Source organism: Mustelus asterias, chromosome 24 (assembly GCF_964213995.1).
Source record: "Mustelus asterias chromosome 24, sMusAst1.hap1.1, whole genome shotgun sequence".
Lineage (NCBI taxonomy): Eukaryota > Metazoa > Chordata > Chondrichthyes > Carcharhiniformes > Triakidae > Mustelus > Mustelus asterias.
The window spans coordinates 33,878,429-33,895,714 of NC_135824.1; the positions used below are offsets into that span (position 1 = coordinate 33,878,429).

General features: G+C 43.5%; 1 protein-coding gene across 1 annotated transcript in view; it reads left to right on the forward strand.

Moving 5' to 3' along the window:
* Window positions 1–17,286, forward strand: part of efl1 (elongation factor like GTPase 1) — a 338,480-nt gene that overhangs the window by 270,723 nt on the left and 50,471 nt on the right. The window contains exon 19 of the mRNA XM_078241003.1: window positions 7,668–7,852. Coding sequence (XP_078097129.1) covers window positions 7,668–7,852 — 185 coding nt within the window. The remainder of the gene's footprint in view (window positions 1–7,667; window positions 7,853–17,286) is intronic.

Sequence of the window (17,286 nt, forward strand, 5' to 3'; positions counted from 1 at the left end):
ACACCATCGATGTCTCCTTTACACTCTTGGGAGTGGCCTAAAGTGCCATGGCAGCGATTGCTTGTTGATTGATTGTCAATGACAGTAAGGTGCAAAGTACTGCCTTAGTATTGTATTGGTGTGGATAGAGACTGGCCATCCTACCTTACAATAGCCTCAGATTTGGAGACCTCTTTCATCTTATTATTGGGCTTGTTTAATTTCCTTACAGTAGCTGAAAAGTGTTGAGTGATTCAGGACATATATGCTTCAACATCTTCAATGAAGTATAAAGCCTCTTGTCCAGCTCCTGATGGTATTCATGATACTGTGACCACTAACTTGTTGACATTTTCCTTGCACATACTGTGACGGAGTCATACCTCTTCAACCTTAATCTGAACCGCTGGATTCTGAGTGGCATCTTCACAATTTCTTTCATGTTCAGAATGATGACTTATGGCCCATTTTGATTTTGAAACACAATCCTGCAACATAGCCTGAGAATTTTTCACACACCCACTTAGCCGTCAATGTGTTTTTTTTCTATTGTGGTGTATCGTCGTTCTGTTTCTGTTCGTGACTTAGACTGGCCTGCTCTCCGCATTTGAAGTAAATCTGCCCCCTAACTTGTTGATGGTCCCTACTGACCATCTGCTGCCACCATGGTCAGTGGTTCTGGGTCATAATGTGCCATAATTATAGAGGAGATTAAAAGTTGTTTAATCCTTTTGAAAGCATTTTGCTGCTTCCCATTCCAGCACCACTGTTAATTCTGTCTCGACAGCTGTCCTAAGGACTCATTGACCTCTGCTAAATTTGGTATGAACTTGCCCACTTGGTTGACCATCCGGTGGAATCTTTGAAGCTGGGTTGTGAAAATTCTCTGATTGCTTTTGTGGATCAACTGGTTCCAGTGGCTTGTACAATGTGACCTAGAAATTTGGTTGTAGGTTTGGCAAACTCGAGCTTTTCATTCATTCTGTCAGACTCTGGGAGCTGCTCTGACACTGTGATCATGCTCTTTTGGACCTCCAAACAAGGTTGGAGCTTCTCCTCTTTCCAGATCTCTCTCTCTCTCCTCACTTGTGTGATCTAACATTATTACATCAGCATGATGTATGCTTCTGACATTAACCCTTTGCTCTACACGTAAGGGCCTCAATTGGGTCCATGGGCGAATGAGCTGCCTGATGCCTTCCTCGCTATGGGTAATATATCCCTGGATGCAAGGAAGCATCAGCTAGTGTGCCACTGCAATAGTCTCCCTTTTTGCTTCACTGCTTGTGTCACTTGCTTCACTATGTCTGAGAAGAACTCTTGCAACTTCTTTCTAAATGTTTCCATTGGAGATGTACATTCCTGCGCTTCCACTCCCCCCTCCTATATGTCGAAGATTTAGGTCTAGAATCGTTGTATTTATTTGGCTTATTGAGTCTATGTTAACTCTTCAGCCGGAACTGATTCCATTCCGGTGTTCTTCTATCTGTTTGCATTCTTTTCAATTATTTTTACACTTACCTATTTAAATGATGTTACAACCTTCCTTGCGTGCAAATCATTCTACTATCTTCCTGTTTTGTGGCCATAAAGTACAGGGGGAAGTCATTAATAGATCTCCCCATGGGCTTCATGGAATACGGACTTCCCTATTGAGCGATCGAGAGCTCACCCAATGAAAGATGAGTGGCAGGAGTTTAAAAGAACAAAGAACAAAAGAACAGTACAGCACAGGAAACAGGCCTGTGCCGCTCCTTGGTCCAACTAGACCAATCGTTTGTATCCCTCCATTCCCAGGCTGCTCATGTGACTATCCAGGTAAGTCTTAAACGATGTCAGCATGTCTGCCTCCACCACCCTACTTGGCAGCGCATTCCAGGCCCCCACCACCCTCTGTGTAAAAAATCCCCCTAATATCTGAGTTATACTTCGCCCCTCTCACCTTGAGCCCGTGACCCCTCATGATCGTCACTTCTGATCTGGGAAAAAGCTTCCCACCGTTCACCCTATCTATCCCCTTCTTAATCTTGTACACCTCTATTAGATCTCCCCTCATTCTCCGTCTTTCCAGGGAGAACAACCCCAGCTTACCCAATCTCTCCTCATAGCTAAGACTCTCCATACCAGGCAACATCCTGGTAAACCTTCTCTGCACTCTCTCTAACGCCTCCACGTCCTTCTGGTAGTGCGGCGACCAGAACTGGACGGAGTACTCCAAATGTGGCCGAACGAGCATTCTATACAGCTGCATCATCAGACTCCAGTTTTTATACTCTATACCCCGTCCTATAAAGGCAAGCATACCATATGCCTTCTTCACCACCACCTCCACCTGTGTTGCCACCTTCAAGGATTTGTGGACTTGCACACCTAGGTCCCTCTGTGTTTCCATACTCTTGATGGCTCTGCCATTTATTGTATAACTCCTCCCTACACTATTTCTTCCAAAATGCATCACTTCGCATTTATCTGGATTAAATTCCATCTGCCACCTCTCTGCCCAATTTTCCAGCCTATCTATATCTTGCTGTGTTGCCCGACAATGCTCTTCGCTATCCGCAAGTCCAGCCATCTTCGTGTCATCCGCAAACTTGCTGATAACACCAGTTACACCTTCTTCCAAATCATTTATATATATATATCTCAAATAGCAAAACTCACGCACTCAGCCTGGACCAGGGTTATATAGGTTCAGAACATTGAGTTATTGTGAGTCGCAGACTCAGCCTGTCCTTTGTTTGAATAAAGCATTGTCGTACCAGAGGACTGGCCTTGGCGAGATTATGACACTGGCAACGAAGATGAATAAGATTTTTTTCTTTTTCTACTCCTGGTAACCTTTATCATTGAGCAGCAAAGCAGCATTTAATCTCTTGTAAGAAAAATAAAGCAAAAATGCTTTTCTTCGGTAAGTTCGAGCCTTATGGCACGAACAGAGAAGACTGGGCCCAATACATCGGGTACATGTGCTACTTTGTCCAGGGAAATAACACTGGGGGAGATGCAAGACAGAATGGATCATGGGGCTCCGATGTTCAGCATAATAAAAAGCCTGACTCACCCAGGTACCCCTGATTCGAAGACTTTAAATGAAGTTGTAGATTTGGTTAAAAACCCCACTACGATCCAAAGCCCTCTGTTATACTCCAAAGATGTTGCTTTAGTACAACAGGGAGAGCCCCCAGGGAGTCCATTCCAGAATTTTTGGCCAAATTGCAGTATTGGCAGAATGTTGTGAATTTGGATCATCTCTGAATGAAATTGGTGTATGGAATGAACAACTCGATAATCCAAAAGAAACTATTAGCAGAACCTGATCTGGATTTAAATAGAGCTATTGAAATAGCCCTGTCACTGCAAAGTAGAGATAAAGGGGCTCAAGAGCTGCAAAGGAGGTTTCTAAGCGAGATTCTCTGGTGAGGGAGAGGAACATTGATCCATTCCTCAACTGAGGGTGCCTGTGCAAGTAAGATGTCCAAGTTTCCACCACAATACACTACAAACAGTCCAACGATGTGCGGGTTAGGTGCATTAGCCATGCTAAATTGCCCCATAGTCTCCTGGGATGTGTAGGTTAGAGGGATTAGTGGGGTAAATATGCGGGGTTACAGGGATAGGGCCTGGGTGGGATTGTTGTCGGTGCAGACTTGATGGGCCGAATGGTCTCCTTCTGCACTGTAGCGTTTCTATGATTCTATGAATAGCAAAGCCCAGTTCGTGTCACCAAGCAGTCAAGGAAACGCAATGATATCCCCAAATGTGGAGGAGATCATACTCTGGAAGGTTGCATGTGCCAAACATTGGACTGTCGTAGGCACAGCCAGGCCACACAGCCAAGGCACAGTTGCAGGAGTAGACAAAAAGGTCACCCAAATTAGGTTAGAACTGCAGGTAAATGGACAGCCATTGAAAATGGAGGTGGACACAGGAGCTATTATTGGGCTGCAGGATATAACTTATCTCCAAACCGGTATTCAACATTTGAAATTGGAAAACACAAAGGCCAGGTTAGCCATCGATACAGATGAACCACTAAGACAATCAGCCTGACTCCCATTCGTTGTCATGCGTGGGCAAGGACCGAGCATAATGGGGAGGGATTGGCTCCAGAAAATCAGGTTAAATTGGATGGAGTTCTTTTGGCGAGGTGGGGGAGCACTGTATGAGGTCACTAACGGACATCCTGAGGTTTTTCAGGAAGGACTTGGGAAGATAAGAGGAGCCCAAGCCAAACCCCGATGCCACACTTCAATATTGAAGAGCAAGTCCTGTCCGTTACTCCCTATTGGAGAAAGTGGAAGCCGAACTCTGGCACCTTGGAAGATCTGGTCATAATAAGACCGTACAATTTACAGAATAGGCCACACCTATTGTCCCCGTCCTCAAGCCGGATAAATCAGTCTGCATTTGTGGGATTATAAGTTAACGTCCAACTGGGTCTCTAAGTTAGACATGTATCCTATCCCAGAATTGAGGACTTGTACTCCAAGTTAGCTGGTGGCCAAATGTTCACCAAGCTGGATATGAGCCATGCTTATCTTCAACTTGAACTAGATGAGGCATCCCATAAGTACATTATGAATAATACACACAAGGGCTTATATGAATATACTTGCCTGCCCTTCGAGGTCTCATTGGCATGTGCCATATTCCAGTGGACAAAGGAGAACATACTTGAGGGGTTACGAAAGTGGTAGTATACCTGGACCCTGGTCACGGGCACTTCAGAGCAAGAGCACTTAGCAAACCTAGAAGAGGTGCTAAAAAGATTTTCAAGAGCTGGGATCTGTCTAAAGAGAAAACAATGCGCCTTTCAGGCAAACAAGGCAATTTATTTGAGTTATCGGATGGATGCAAAAGATTTACACCCTGTAGAAGAGAAAATAAAGACCATCAAGGTGGTACCGGCCCCAAAGAATACCAGAATTTAAATCTTTCTTAGGATTAGTGAACTAGTACAGGAAATTCATTCCGGCCTTAGCTATCTTACTGGCCCCTTTGCACACCCTGCCGCTGAAGCATCAAAGATAGTCATGGAAGGCATCCCAGGCTGAGGCCTTCAACAAGGTAAAACAAGAATTATTGCCATCAAACTTGTTAGTCCATTTTGATCCTAAGAAGGAACTCCTTCTGACTTGTGACACGTCCCTTGCGGAACTCATCCTGACGTGTGACACGTCCCTTGCGGAACTCATCCTGATGTGTGACCTGTCCCTGATGGAACTCCTCCTGATGTGTGACATGTCCCTTACGGAATCAGGGCTGTGCTTTCATATCGTTGGAAAGAGGGAACAGAAAGAGGGAACATAGCTTATACATCCAGAAGGGAAGGGGTATTACAGTGGCCATAAAAGACATGGGACATCATTAGTAGACCTCCCATGGACTTTGTGGAACATGAGGTTCCCTATTCAGCGAGCAGAAGCATGCCCAATGAGAGACAAGCGGTGGGAGTTTAAAACCTGCACCACCGCAGGTTCTCTAAGTCCAGAACACAGGCCTTGAATTGATGTAAGCTGTGGACACATTTGTTTTAATAAAGCAATGTTGTACCCCAGGACTAGCCTTGGCGAGGTTACATTTCCTCTTTTTATGGATGATTCAAATGCCGAGTACCTTTTTGCCAATTCACCAACCTTTGAAAAGTATCCTCTGAAAAACACTTCCATAATTTTCAATAATCTCATTCAATTCCCCAGTGAAAAAGCTCATTCTGTCGACCTTCCTTCTAAATTTAACCCCCCCCCCTCCCCATTTCTAGCATCATTCCACAATGTACCCTATCTATTCCTCGATATCCTTCCTTCTGACTATAGCCTGGCCATCATTTAGCACCATTCTCTTCTAATGAGTACTCAGGAGAAATTAGACTTGAAAGCTGAAAGATCTTTTACTTTTCCAAATACAGAGGTGTTTATCCATGAGTTGCTCAAGGCCTCAGTGCTCTCTTGGCTTTCGATGTAAGACTTTATTGAGAGAATCTTTAAATGATTGTTTTATATTTATGTACCTTTGAAAAAAAAAACCCTACAGAAGCATCATTTTGCTGATAAAATTTAAGATGTGCAAGCAGCAAGTCACAAGATTCGATTTTATGTGCAGGTGTGGCCTGTGGAAGTCAAAGTGATGTGGAGATGCCGGCGTTGGACTGGGGTGAACACAGTAAGAAGTCTCACAACACCAGGTTAAAGTCCAACAGCAAATGGTATTTGCTACCAAATAAACCTGTTGGACTTTAACCTGGTGTTGTAAGTCAAAGTGGGCAGCATTCAGAGTTTTAACTCATTATTCTGGGCCTCATTTAAATGATCAACCTCAAACTCCTGCCAGAATCCCGTAGAAGGAACCTAGGACCTTGGCAGGAGTTCGGTTCTAGTTGGCACTAGGCTGCCACCGTGACCTACGACAACAATCTCTGACGTAGTTTACCAGTTGACGCAGGGGTCACATAGAGGAGCACTCCAATTCCTCCTGGGCTGTAGGAAAACTTAAAAATATCAAACATTTGAACTTAACTAGGCCTCTTCTGCCAGAATTCTGCTGGTGGTTTCACTACTGCAGTCAGCACTTACGGTGGCATCAGTGTCAGAATGACACCGGGGAGGGTTTGGGGGAGTGGGAAAGAAAGGGTAGAGTTGAAATCTCCACCACTGATCCCTGGACTTTGATTCTGTTACAAGTTAACACTGCATTTACGCTGTCAGATGAGTCTGGTTTGACAGCAAGTTAAATGTAGTTCCCTTGCTTCTGCGAACAAAGCAACAAGAGCTTTGGACCTGTAGTGGTCGATGCCTGCATAGTAGGTTGGTCAAATGATCTAAAGGTAGAGAATTGAACATCCAGCTTTAACAACAGCATAGAGTCATAGGGAAGCTTGGTTTTACAAAGCACCTTTAACACTGCAAAAACCATCCTGGTGGTAAAATTGTCACTGTGTCACAAAGGACAGGTGACCAAAGGTTTGCTAAAGACACAAGTTTTAGGTAGAAGTTAAAAGGTGGAGAAATTTAGGGAAAACAGTACAGAGCTTAGAAGATACCGTGACCTTACAAACCCAGAAGAGTAAAAGTCAGTCGTGGAGCAACGGAAGTAGAGATTGCATAAAAGGACCAGAGTTGCAGGTGGGCTGGAGGAGGTTATCGGAGGGGGAAATCTGTGCAGTGATTTGAATATGAAGATGAGCTCTAAAGTTGGAACTGCAGATCTCAATTTCAATCAAGTAAATTTTCTAAGCTTTACTGGGCAAGTTTTAAAGTCTTCAGTCAAGCAAACCCAAGATAGACAGTCCGTTTCAGAGAGAAGAATGATTGGCAGAACCATCTCTACCTCACGGGAGTGCATTTCCTGACTAAATAGCAATCGATCAGATTGAGAGCTTAATTTTGGCTTGAAAAACGCAACTGATGTACCCAAGACTTGAGTGTTTATTTTGATGGCTATTCCTTTATAATATCAGACAAACTTGTACAGTGGCTGCTACTTACTGCAAATGGAGTCACATTGATCTTTCTGTAAGCTTGAAAGGTTGTTGACCTGAAACATTAACCCTGTTCCTCTGTCCACGGATGCTGCCTGACCCGAGTATTTCCTGCACTTTCTACTTTTATTTCAGATTTCCAGCATCCGCAGTATTTTGCTTTCACGTTTCTCAGACGCGTGTTTTAACGAGTCTCTTTATGCTTTCACAGGTCGGGTCTACGCAGTCCTTTCAAAGCGTGCAGGCCGGGTGTTGCAGGAAGAGATGAAGGAAGGGACAGAAATGTTCATAATCAAGGCCATTTTGCCGGTCGCAGAGAGCTTTGGCTTTGCTGATGAAATCAGGAAACGGACAAGTGGCCTAGCTAGCCCGCAGCTGGTGTTCAGTCACTGGGAGGTAAACAAAATTCCATGTGGTGTGGGTTCTCAATATTCTACAAAGGTTGGAGAGTTTTAGAGATGTTTATCTAACTGAGGTGATACACAGTACATCTTACAAAAATTCCTAGAATTGAAGGATGAATTATCATTAATATGCTCTTTTAAAACCAAGGACTTGGGAGGGGGGATGGGCAGACTATAGACTTGCACTTATGACACATGACCTCCAGATGTTCCCAAAACACACTTCAGCCAACTAGGTAAATTTTATTGTCGTGATACAATGTAGGAACCACAGCAACAATTTTCACACCACAAACAATGTGATAATGATCAGATAATCTATTTTTTATCAATAAAATGCTGGAAAATCTCAGCAGGTCTGGCAGCATCTGTAAGGAGAGAAAAGAGCTGACGTTTTGAGTCCAGATGACCCTTTGTCAAAGCTGGACATCTGGACTCGAAATGTCAGCTCTTTTCTCTCCTTACAGATGCTGCCAAACCTGCTGAGATTTTCCAGCATTTTCTCTTTCGGTTTCAGACTCCAGCATCCGCAGTAATTTGCTTTTAATCTATTTTTTCGATGGGGGATATGTATTGGCTAGGACACCGGAGAGAACTCCACCGCTCCATTGGTGCGGTGGGGTTTTGCATGTACCTCTGAAGGCCTCATCTCAAAGACAGCACTTCCATCAGACCAGCACTCCCTCAGTGCACCCGGTTTTCTGCAGTGCGACTTGACCCCAGAACCTATTGACTCGGGGGTGATTATGCTGGGCACAAGGCTGGTTATCCTGACAACATGTACATTTCCTTTAACTGTGAATGTCAATGACGTCATTTGGGAAACCAGTTTTGAGCAGTTAAAGATTCAAGCCATGTAAGGAGCTGACTTGTTATGTGCAATCAAAATTAGGAATTGTTGATTGAAGCTGTTAGAGCACTTTGGAATTAATGATTTTATTTTGCTATGTATAGTCACACTGTTGAAAACCACTTCTCATGAGAATGCCAACACTCAGTTTAAAGAGGTCTGTCAGAATATGCTTTTCTCACAGAAGTTGTCGCAGTCATGGGTAATGTAATGATAATTTGAAACATAATCAGGAAGTCCCAAATTTTGCAGAAAATGCTGGAAAATCTCAGCAGGTCTGACAGCATCTGTGGAGAGAGAATAGAACCAATGTTTTGTGTCTGGATGATTCAAAATTTTGGCTCCTATTCTCTCTCCACAGATACTGTCAGACTTGCTGAGATTTTCCAGCATTTTCTGTTCTTGTTTCAGATTCCAGCATCCTCAGTATTTTGCCTTTAGTTTCAATTTTTGCTCTTGTTTATTGCTTCTGGGCCCTTTGGCTAAGATCAGTTGTCGGTCAGATCAAGCCCAAGATCAGGTGCATGCCTATTCTTGTCAGCTTGGATCTCTTGTGGGGACCATGAATTGGATTCAATTTGAATTGTTTTTTTAGAGCAAGCAGTGAGATGGATTAAGGGATTGCCCCATCGACTCTGAGCACTGGCTTTGTAACTTTGAGAAAGGAACAGTTTTTTAAAAAATTGCACTTGTCTGTTTAATGCACACCTGTATCCAGGCCTTGAGAGTAAGGACAAGTGTTGTTGGGAAACTGAAGCTTAGTCCTATGGTACTGGACCAGAAATCCAGACGTTGACAATTTGAACTCCACCATGGCGAGTTCTGGACTGTTGTAAATACTTAACTGGTTCACTGCTTTCCTGAAGAAAAGAAGCCAGCCATCACCACGTGACTCCAGTCTCTCACTTGCATCTCAGTATAGTCTGAAGCAGCCTGACAAGACACTTATTTTTAAGAACAGTACAGCACAGGAAACAGGCCCTTCGGCCCTCCAAAGCTTCTACAGAAGGCCCAGTCCTCATCTTCTTGGGGGATAGCTGGACAGAAAGAAATAAAAGTTGGATGATCGCAGGCCCACAGCACCTGATTTTCCATATTTAAAAATTTAAACAACAGAAATCAGACACCGGGTTTCATTGTCTGACTAGGAAATCAGTCCATGAATATTTCTCGAGTCTGAAACTGCTGATGCACCACAGGGCGAAATCAATGTTAACAGACTGTGCACGTGACAATGTCTAATACAAGGCATTTACACCCCCGCAAATTTTGACAGCTAACCAGCAAGAGACAGACAATCAGCAAGAGACAGACAAATATGTTTTCCACTTTTAAAGCAGCGGAGAAAGCATTTGAAGCATGTTTATTAATGCATTATTTTTAACAGAAGCAATGAAGAGAGAGATTCTTTCAAACGAATAACTAAGTTAAACAGAAATTGATCAAACAGAATTTTTCCACTCTAATGGAGGTACAAGGCATTGACTCACGGCAAGCAGCAATTCCAGTTGCTCTATCCTATTTCTCTCATCACCTTTCCCACCCAGTGCAGCCACTTGGAGCGAGTCTTGCCAATCTCCTTCCTGTCCAACTCACCCTTTCTGCTGCTAACCCCTGCAGACTCTAACAAAGGATCATACCTCACTGCCCCTCTGCGCATCTCCCTCTGGTTCACTTATGAACGAAAGCCTTGGCATCCATTTACATATTGTGGATGCTTACACTGGCACCACAATGGCAGCCTCGGCGCATGGCTACACCTTCCACCATTTTCTCCATGGATGGGACAGTGTGCCGCTTATTACCAAATCATACCTTGACCTGACTCCCTACTTTTCTGGCACTTTCTCCTCCTTTGAGCATCTCGCCTAGTTCCATCCCTCGTGTCTTATTCAAAATCATCATTCTTTACCGCCCTCTCAAATATGATAATTTTCCGACCACAATATTGCCACTTCTTTCCCCTTTCAATCTCTGTACCAAACAATAAAACTCTTCTCTTTCGCGGGCTGTTCCTTGGTATGGCCCTCATACTCATTCCCATATGTCCCAAAGGATGAAGGCTTGAAACAATATTATGGACAACTGGTTTAGCCACCTACCATCAGATCTGACTGGACCACATAGAATCATAGAAACCCTACTGTGCGGAAAGAGGCCACTTGGCCCATCGAGTCTGCACCGACCACAATCCCATCCAGGCCCTATCCCCATATCCTTACATATTTACCCGCTAATCCCTCCAACCTATGCATCTCAGGACACTAAGGGGCAATTTTAGCCTGGCCAATCAACCTAACCCGCGCATCTTTGGACTGTGGGAGGAAACTCACGCAGACACGAGGAGAATGTGTAAACTCCACACAGACAGTGACCCAAGCCGGAAATCGAATCCAAGTCCCTGGAGCTGTGAAGCAGCAGTGCTAACCACTGTGCTACCGTGCCGCCTAAATCAAATAAATCACTATCAGGTCCTGCTCTTGTTTGTTAAAGCTACTGACTAGTTTAGGATCATCCTGGAATGCAAGGATTGCCTCTGCTTCTTTTCTCTACCACAAGCCGCCTCGTTAATTCACTCTGTCCTGTCTCCTTCACACACTTTTCCAACAAGAACTTCCTCTAATGCTGCCTTCCCACGCTCTATCTGTGAACTCACATCTTTCTTTAGTTTCTCGTCTATCTCATCTCATGCCTTCTCCAATTCATAGAATCCCAACAGTGCAGAAGGCAGCCATTTGGCCCATCGAATCTCTACCAACTCTCTGGAAGAGCATCGTACCCAGGCCCCCCACCCATCCATAACTCCATGCATTTAACATAGCTAATCCACCTAACCTATACATCTTTGGACTGTGGGAGGAAACTGGAGCACCCAGAGGAAACCCACGCAGACATGAGGAGAGCGTGCAGACTCCACACAGACAGTCACTCAAAGCCGGAATCGTATCCACAAGCCTCACCACCTGATCCCCCCAACCTTATTTGCATTAAACTGATGACTGGCCAGCTTCTCCTGGTCTTTTTGTTTGTTGATTTTGTTAACAATTTTCTCTCTTCAGATATTGTCCCTGTTTCTTTTAAATCTGCCCATTATCGCTGTCTCTGCAAAAAAACCAACATTTGACTCCATTGTCCTTGCACATCAGAAGGGGACCTCACAGGTTCCCGAGAGGCATGGATCTATACTGAAATTGTAGGCTCCATGTCTGTAAACAATGCAAGGTTAGAGGACCTATGAAAGAAATCAGTTATCTCATTTGCAGTCTATTGGACCAGTCTTGCTGAAGGTCACCAAACAGATCACCTTTCGTTGCTTGTCAAAATTAGCACGACTCCCCGTGCTGTTTATTGGCTGGGAGGTGACAAAATTAATTGAAAGTAGAACAGAGTTAAATAAAGAAATTAGTTTCCCTCCTTGACTGATGAAAATTATTAAATTAGGAGGATTTTAACTCACCAGCCTCGTATATGGCGACATCAAGATGATGTGTGATTTGGAGTGCAGTCTGGAATGGATAGTGTTCCCACAATCTTACGACTCTGTTTTTCTTGGTAGTTCTGGTCGTAGGAAAGGGAAATGCTGTTGAAGTAACCTTGGTGAATTCTTGCAGTATAAGACCGTGTATACTCGTTCTGATACACCAATAGTGGAGATTATAGATGTTGAGTGCAGAGGAATTAGCTTAATTTATACTGTTCATACTTTGTAATATTAACAACATAAAAACAGCCCATGCCAGCTTTTATACTCCACTGTACCTCCTCTCACCCCTCTTTCACCTAACCAATCAATATATCCTTTCATATCTTTCACACTCATGTACTTACCTAGCTTCCCCTTAAGTATATGTTACATTTGCTGCCAACACCAGGCAAGCGCAGATGCATACAGATGGTAGACCCAGGTTAGTGTACACCATCTTTATTGGGGGCAGGGTTCATTCACAGTCATTACTGTCCCTGGCAGCGGGTGGGGAATGTGTTAGTTTTTATCCTGGGCTGACAGTGATGAGTTTTTGAAGCTCTTTTTACAGGGGGTTAAATGGGAAGGTTTGCAGATGGGAAAGTAAAATCTTTTCTTTGTGGGATACTTTACTGCAATCACATTGGTCAATGTTTCTAAACTCTGTCTCCACAATGTAAGTGGATTGTGAGTTGCTGTGAGTGTTAGATTATATTGCCTCTCCTCATTCCTTCCCCCTTTTGCCAATCTGAGTTCCAGTCTGCAACCTCCAGCAATGACGCCAATGGATTTCTGAGCAGGCCAGTGCGCTTGTGCAGACGGATTATCAGCGTTGGCTGGAGACGGTGCAAAATATATCTATATTATTCCCCTTGACCACTCCCTATGGTAGCAAGTTCCACATTCTAACCACTGACTGAGTAAAGGTATTTCTCCTGAATTCCCCATTGGGTTTATGAGTAGCTATCTTTGTTTATTGCCCCTAATCTGGGCACATCCACAAATGAAAACACCTTCTTTAACTTTGTCTTAAACCGTTTCATAATCCGAAAGGCTTCTATAAAGTCACCACCCAGTCTTCTCTTCCAGAGAAAAGAGCCTTCAGCCTTTTCAATTTTTTCCAAGTGATATAATCTCTCAGTTCTGGTCTCATTCATAGAATCATGGAATTGAAATCATAAAAGGGTGCCTTCCTAACTCATTCTTTTGATTAGTTCTTACCACCTTCTCTACTGCCTTTGAATCCTTTTCCTAGGATATGGAAAACAGGATTGGTCACGGTACTACAAAGTCTGTACAAGTCTAGCATAATTTCTCTGCTTTTCAATTCTATCCCTCTAGAAATGACCCCCAGAGTGTTCTCTAATCCAGTGGAGATAGTCCCGAGTATCTCAAGTTTCTCTTCATAACTGATACCATCCTGCTTTAAGGAGAACACCTGGGATTGTGGAACAGGGTATTGTTTGAGTAAAACTAAATGTGCTTCAGCAGATTGAAATACGCATTTTCATTGTGCACCGATTACAGATTTCCACTGTTAGAAAATCAAAGGACCAGACTTTACTACTCAAACCACAATGCACAACTAGATTTTAAACCTTATTTAATTTCAATATATAATTGCAAAAAAAAAGAGCTGGCAAAATCAAAGTCCATGTATTTTACTTTGTGTTGACTACTTGGAGATATTCTTTCAACCAAACGCTTTGCTTGTAATGCAAGTTGTTTGAAAATTGCACATCAAACTGCAGTCAGATGATCATGGTTAGCTCAAAGGGTCACTTCATAATTCAGTAAAAGAAAATACCAGCATTGGTTAGACTACTCAAGCATTGTCTATGGTCATTATGGTCCATGCATGCTGTGAATTAAAATATTTTTGATCCTTTCAGACAATTGGTAACGCTTTTAAATTCTCTCACAAAGCATGTAGTTAACTTTGATTCAGTGTCCAAACGTACTGTGTATAATAACGAGCGCAGTGGTTAGCACTGCTGCCTCACTGCGCCAGGGACCTGGGTTCGATTCCCGGCTTGGGTCACTGTCTGTGCAGAATCTCTGTCACGCTCTCCCCCGTGTCTGCGTGGGTTTCCTCCGAGCGTTCCGGTTTCCTCCCACTGTCTAAAGACGTGCTGGTTTGGTGCATTGGGCCGTGCTAAATTCTCCCTCAGTGTACCCGAACAGGCGCTGGAGTGTGGCGACTAGGGGATTTTCACAGTAACTTCATTGCAGTGTTAATGTAAGCCTTACTTGTGACTAATAAATAAACTTGAAAAGACCTGGAGCAAAATGAATAACAAAGGGAATACCATAGGATTGAATTTATATTACGCAAAACGAATTTCAAAATAAAATGTGAATTTTAAATTACACGGTGGTGACAGTTTCATAGCAATGTATTTTAATTTGTATTTAAATCTTCGACAGGGAAAAGTGGGACCTGATAGAGAAAAATAATTGGTGTCTCGAATTAAAACTGATAAATATTCATAACTTTAGCATCAGTGCTGATTCTAAGATGTCATTTCTGTGTTGGCCACCTTTATAGCATAAGGCTTTCAGGATCGTATTTAGAACTATTATTTATAGAGAGAATTGGAAGTTGAATCACCAGAGCAACCTGTTAATATAGTTCCCGTTTGTAACATTTGCCCGTAACTTCCTCAGTGCTGCAATCAGCAGTGGATTGTCACTCCGTAGCGGCTTACCCGCGCTCACATTCAAAAGTGCCTGTCTCGCCTGACTTTCCTGACTCAGGCTGGGTGAGACTGAAGAAGCGAAGCAGGTCCGTGGCTGCAACAGTGAAGTGCAAAAGGAGCAGAGCGAAGGAGGACATGCTCCCTTTTTACAGCACTGGCTGCAGTAAAGAGTGGGGTGGGGTGGGGAGGGGGTCACGAGTTGTGGGGGAAGGGTCATCGGAATCGTGGGAAGGGTTGGGAAGGATGGCCAGGTCAGTCTGAGGTCAAGCCTAGTCAGACCAGGTGGAGTGGGTCCCCTTGGGTGGGGGGGTGGGGGGAGGGGAGACATGGCGGTTGCTTGGTTGGGAGCTCGTCTGGGGTGGTTGCTGGGGGAGGGGTGGGGATTCATGTGGGGCTCAGTCTGGGTGTTTAAAATAGTTACCCTGAAGTTAGAAGTGCTTTTTTTGCTTCTAACTTTTTCAGAGTAACTATGGGTGTAAAACTGGCACAACAAGTTGCTTTGTCAGGTTGTTCCCAGCGCAATTTCCTCGGGAAGTTAGCCCTTCTGGACAATTGCCAAGTAAACTACACTAAGTAAAGTGCACAACCAGAAGAATGTGGAGGCTTTGGAGAAGGTACGGAAAAGATTTACCAGGATGTTGTCTGGTATGGAGGGCATTAGCTCTGAGGAGAGGTTGGCGAAACTTGGTTTGTTCTCACTGGAACGTCGGAGGTTGAGCGGATACAAGATCATGAGGGGCATGGGCAGAGTGGCTAGTCAGAAGCTTTCTCCCAGGGTGGAACAATCAATTACTAGGGGGCAAAGGTTTGAGGTGCGAGGGGCAAGGTTTAAAGGAGATGTGCGAGGCAAGTTTTTTTACACAGAGGGTGGTGGGTACCTGGAACTAGCTCCTGGGGCAGGTAGCGGAAGCAGATACTATAGTGATTTTTAAGGAGTGTCTGGACAAATACACGAATAGGATGGGGATAGAGGGATATGGTCCCCGGAAGGGTAGGGGATTTTGGTTCAGACGGGCAGCATGGTCGGTGCAGGCTGTTCCTGTGCTGCAATTTTCTTTGTTCTTTAAACCCTTCTGTGAGAACTTTGAGGATGGATTCCGCAGCGCATCTTTAGGGTATTCCCAAATCCGACGCTGGGGAGCCAGGAAGCTATGGCCCAATAAATTCGACTTGGTGATTCTTCTTGAGTCGTCAGGATCCAGAGTTCCTCTTCGCATAGATGTCAGTGGCCTGCATGGTTAGACTCGTAGGACTGGTTAATGTGGCTGCTACCAATTTACTTTTATTGGTTCAAATTGTTCTCGGAATAGCCAAGCAGAAGTTAAAAAGGGGAAAGAATTTTGAGGGTTTTTAAAAACTTTTTATGTTGCCAAAGCAAGCCCAACAAGGCAAGTCCTTTTGAAGATTTTTTACCCTCATTAACATTGTGATCACAAATTGATTAGTTTCACAGAGTTTAATGTAGCCAGATGCTCAGTATGAATTATGTTAGGATTCTCAGTGCCAATGACGTAACATCTAGGTTCTTTTATTTTCATCCATGTACCCTTCTGATTTTTCACGTATGTCTTAATATGATCACTTGTAGTTTTTCAACATGGCTTCTCCTGCTATGTTTCAAATCAATTTTCCCCTACTCTTTTTAGTTCTCTTTAAACAAATATTCTTTGATGTTTCACAAGATCCTCAATTCCTCAGCCCAGTGGGTGTTAGTTAACCACTTTTGGCTTCATGTTCAGCCTCAATATTTCTTGACCATATTTTTCAATTTAAACCAAATAAAAATAATTGTTCGAAAAGTGTTTTCCTAAAATGACAGTCATAGGTAACATCTCCTTTCATTGGAAAATGACATATGAATTCTCTAACTCTCTCAAGTAAATAAAGAAACAAGTTCACTCATCACTTTGCCTGGAGTGTGATATAACGTGGTGCCATCAATGCAGGTTCAATCCCTGTACCGGCTGACCTAGTTCATGGAGGTCTGCCTCCTCATCTTGCCCCACGGCTTGCAGAGTGGTTTCCCTCAGGCTATATATAACCAATTGTCTTTCTCTAGTGTAGAGAGATGCCTTTGTTCCTTTATGGATTATGGCTCATTATCATCTCTTCAGAAGATTGTCCCATTGTCTAATAAAGACATTTTTTAAGCTTCTGGCATACACTATTTCCTCTTCCCTTCAACATTCAGTTTCCCACATGGAGAGGTTGACCAAGAAATGTCTAGAAAACCTGTTTTGAGTTAAGCATGTTGGACCAATTATTCTTTGTTGTCAGTGCCTTAGATGGTGCTTTTCAAATACACTTAAAGCTTAAACATTTTGAGGACAAAATCCTCTCGCTGATCTGTCTTGGCATTAGGCATAAAATAAAGTAAGTCAACTATTAAGCTCATCACTACATAGGATACTTGT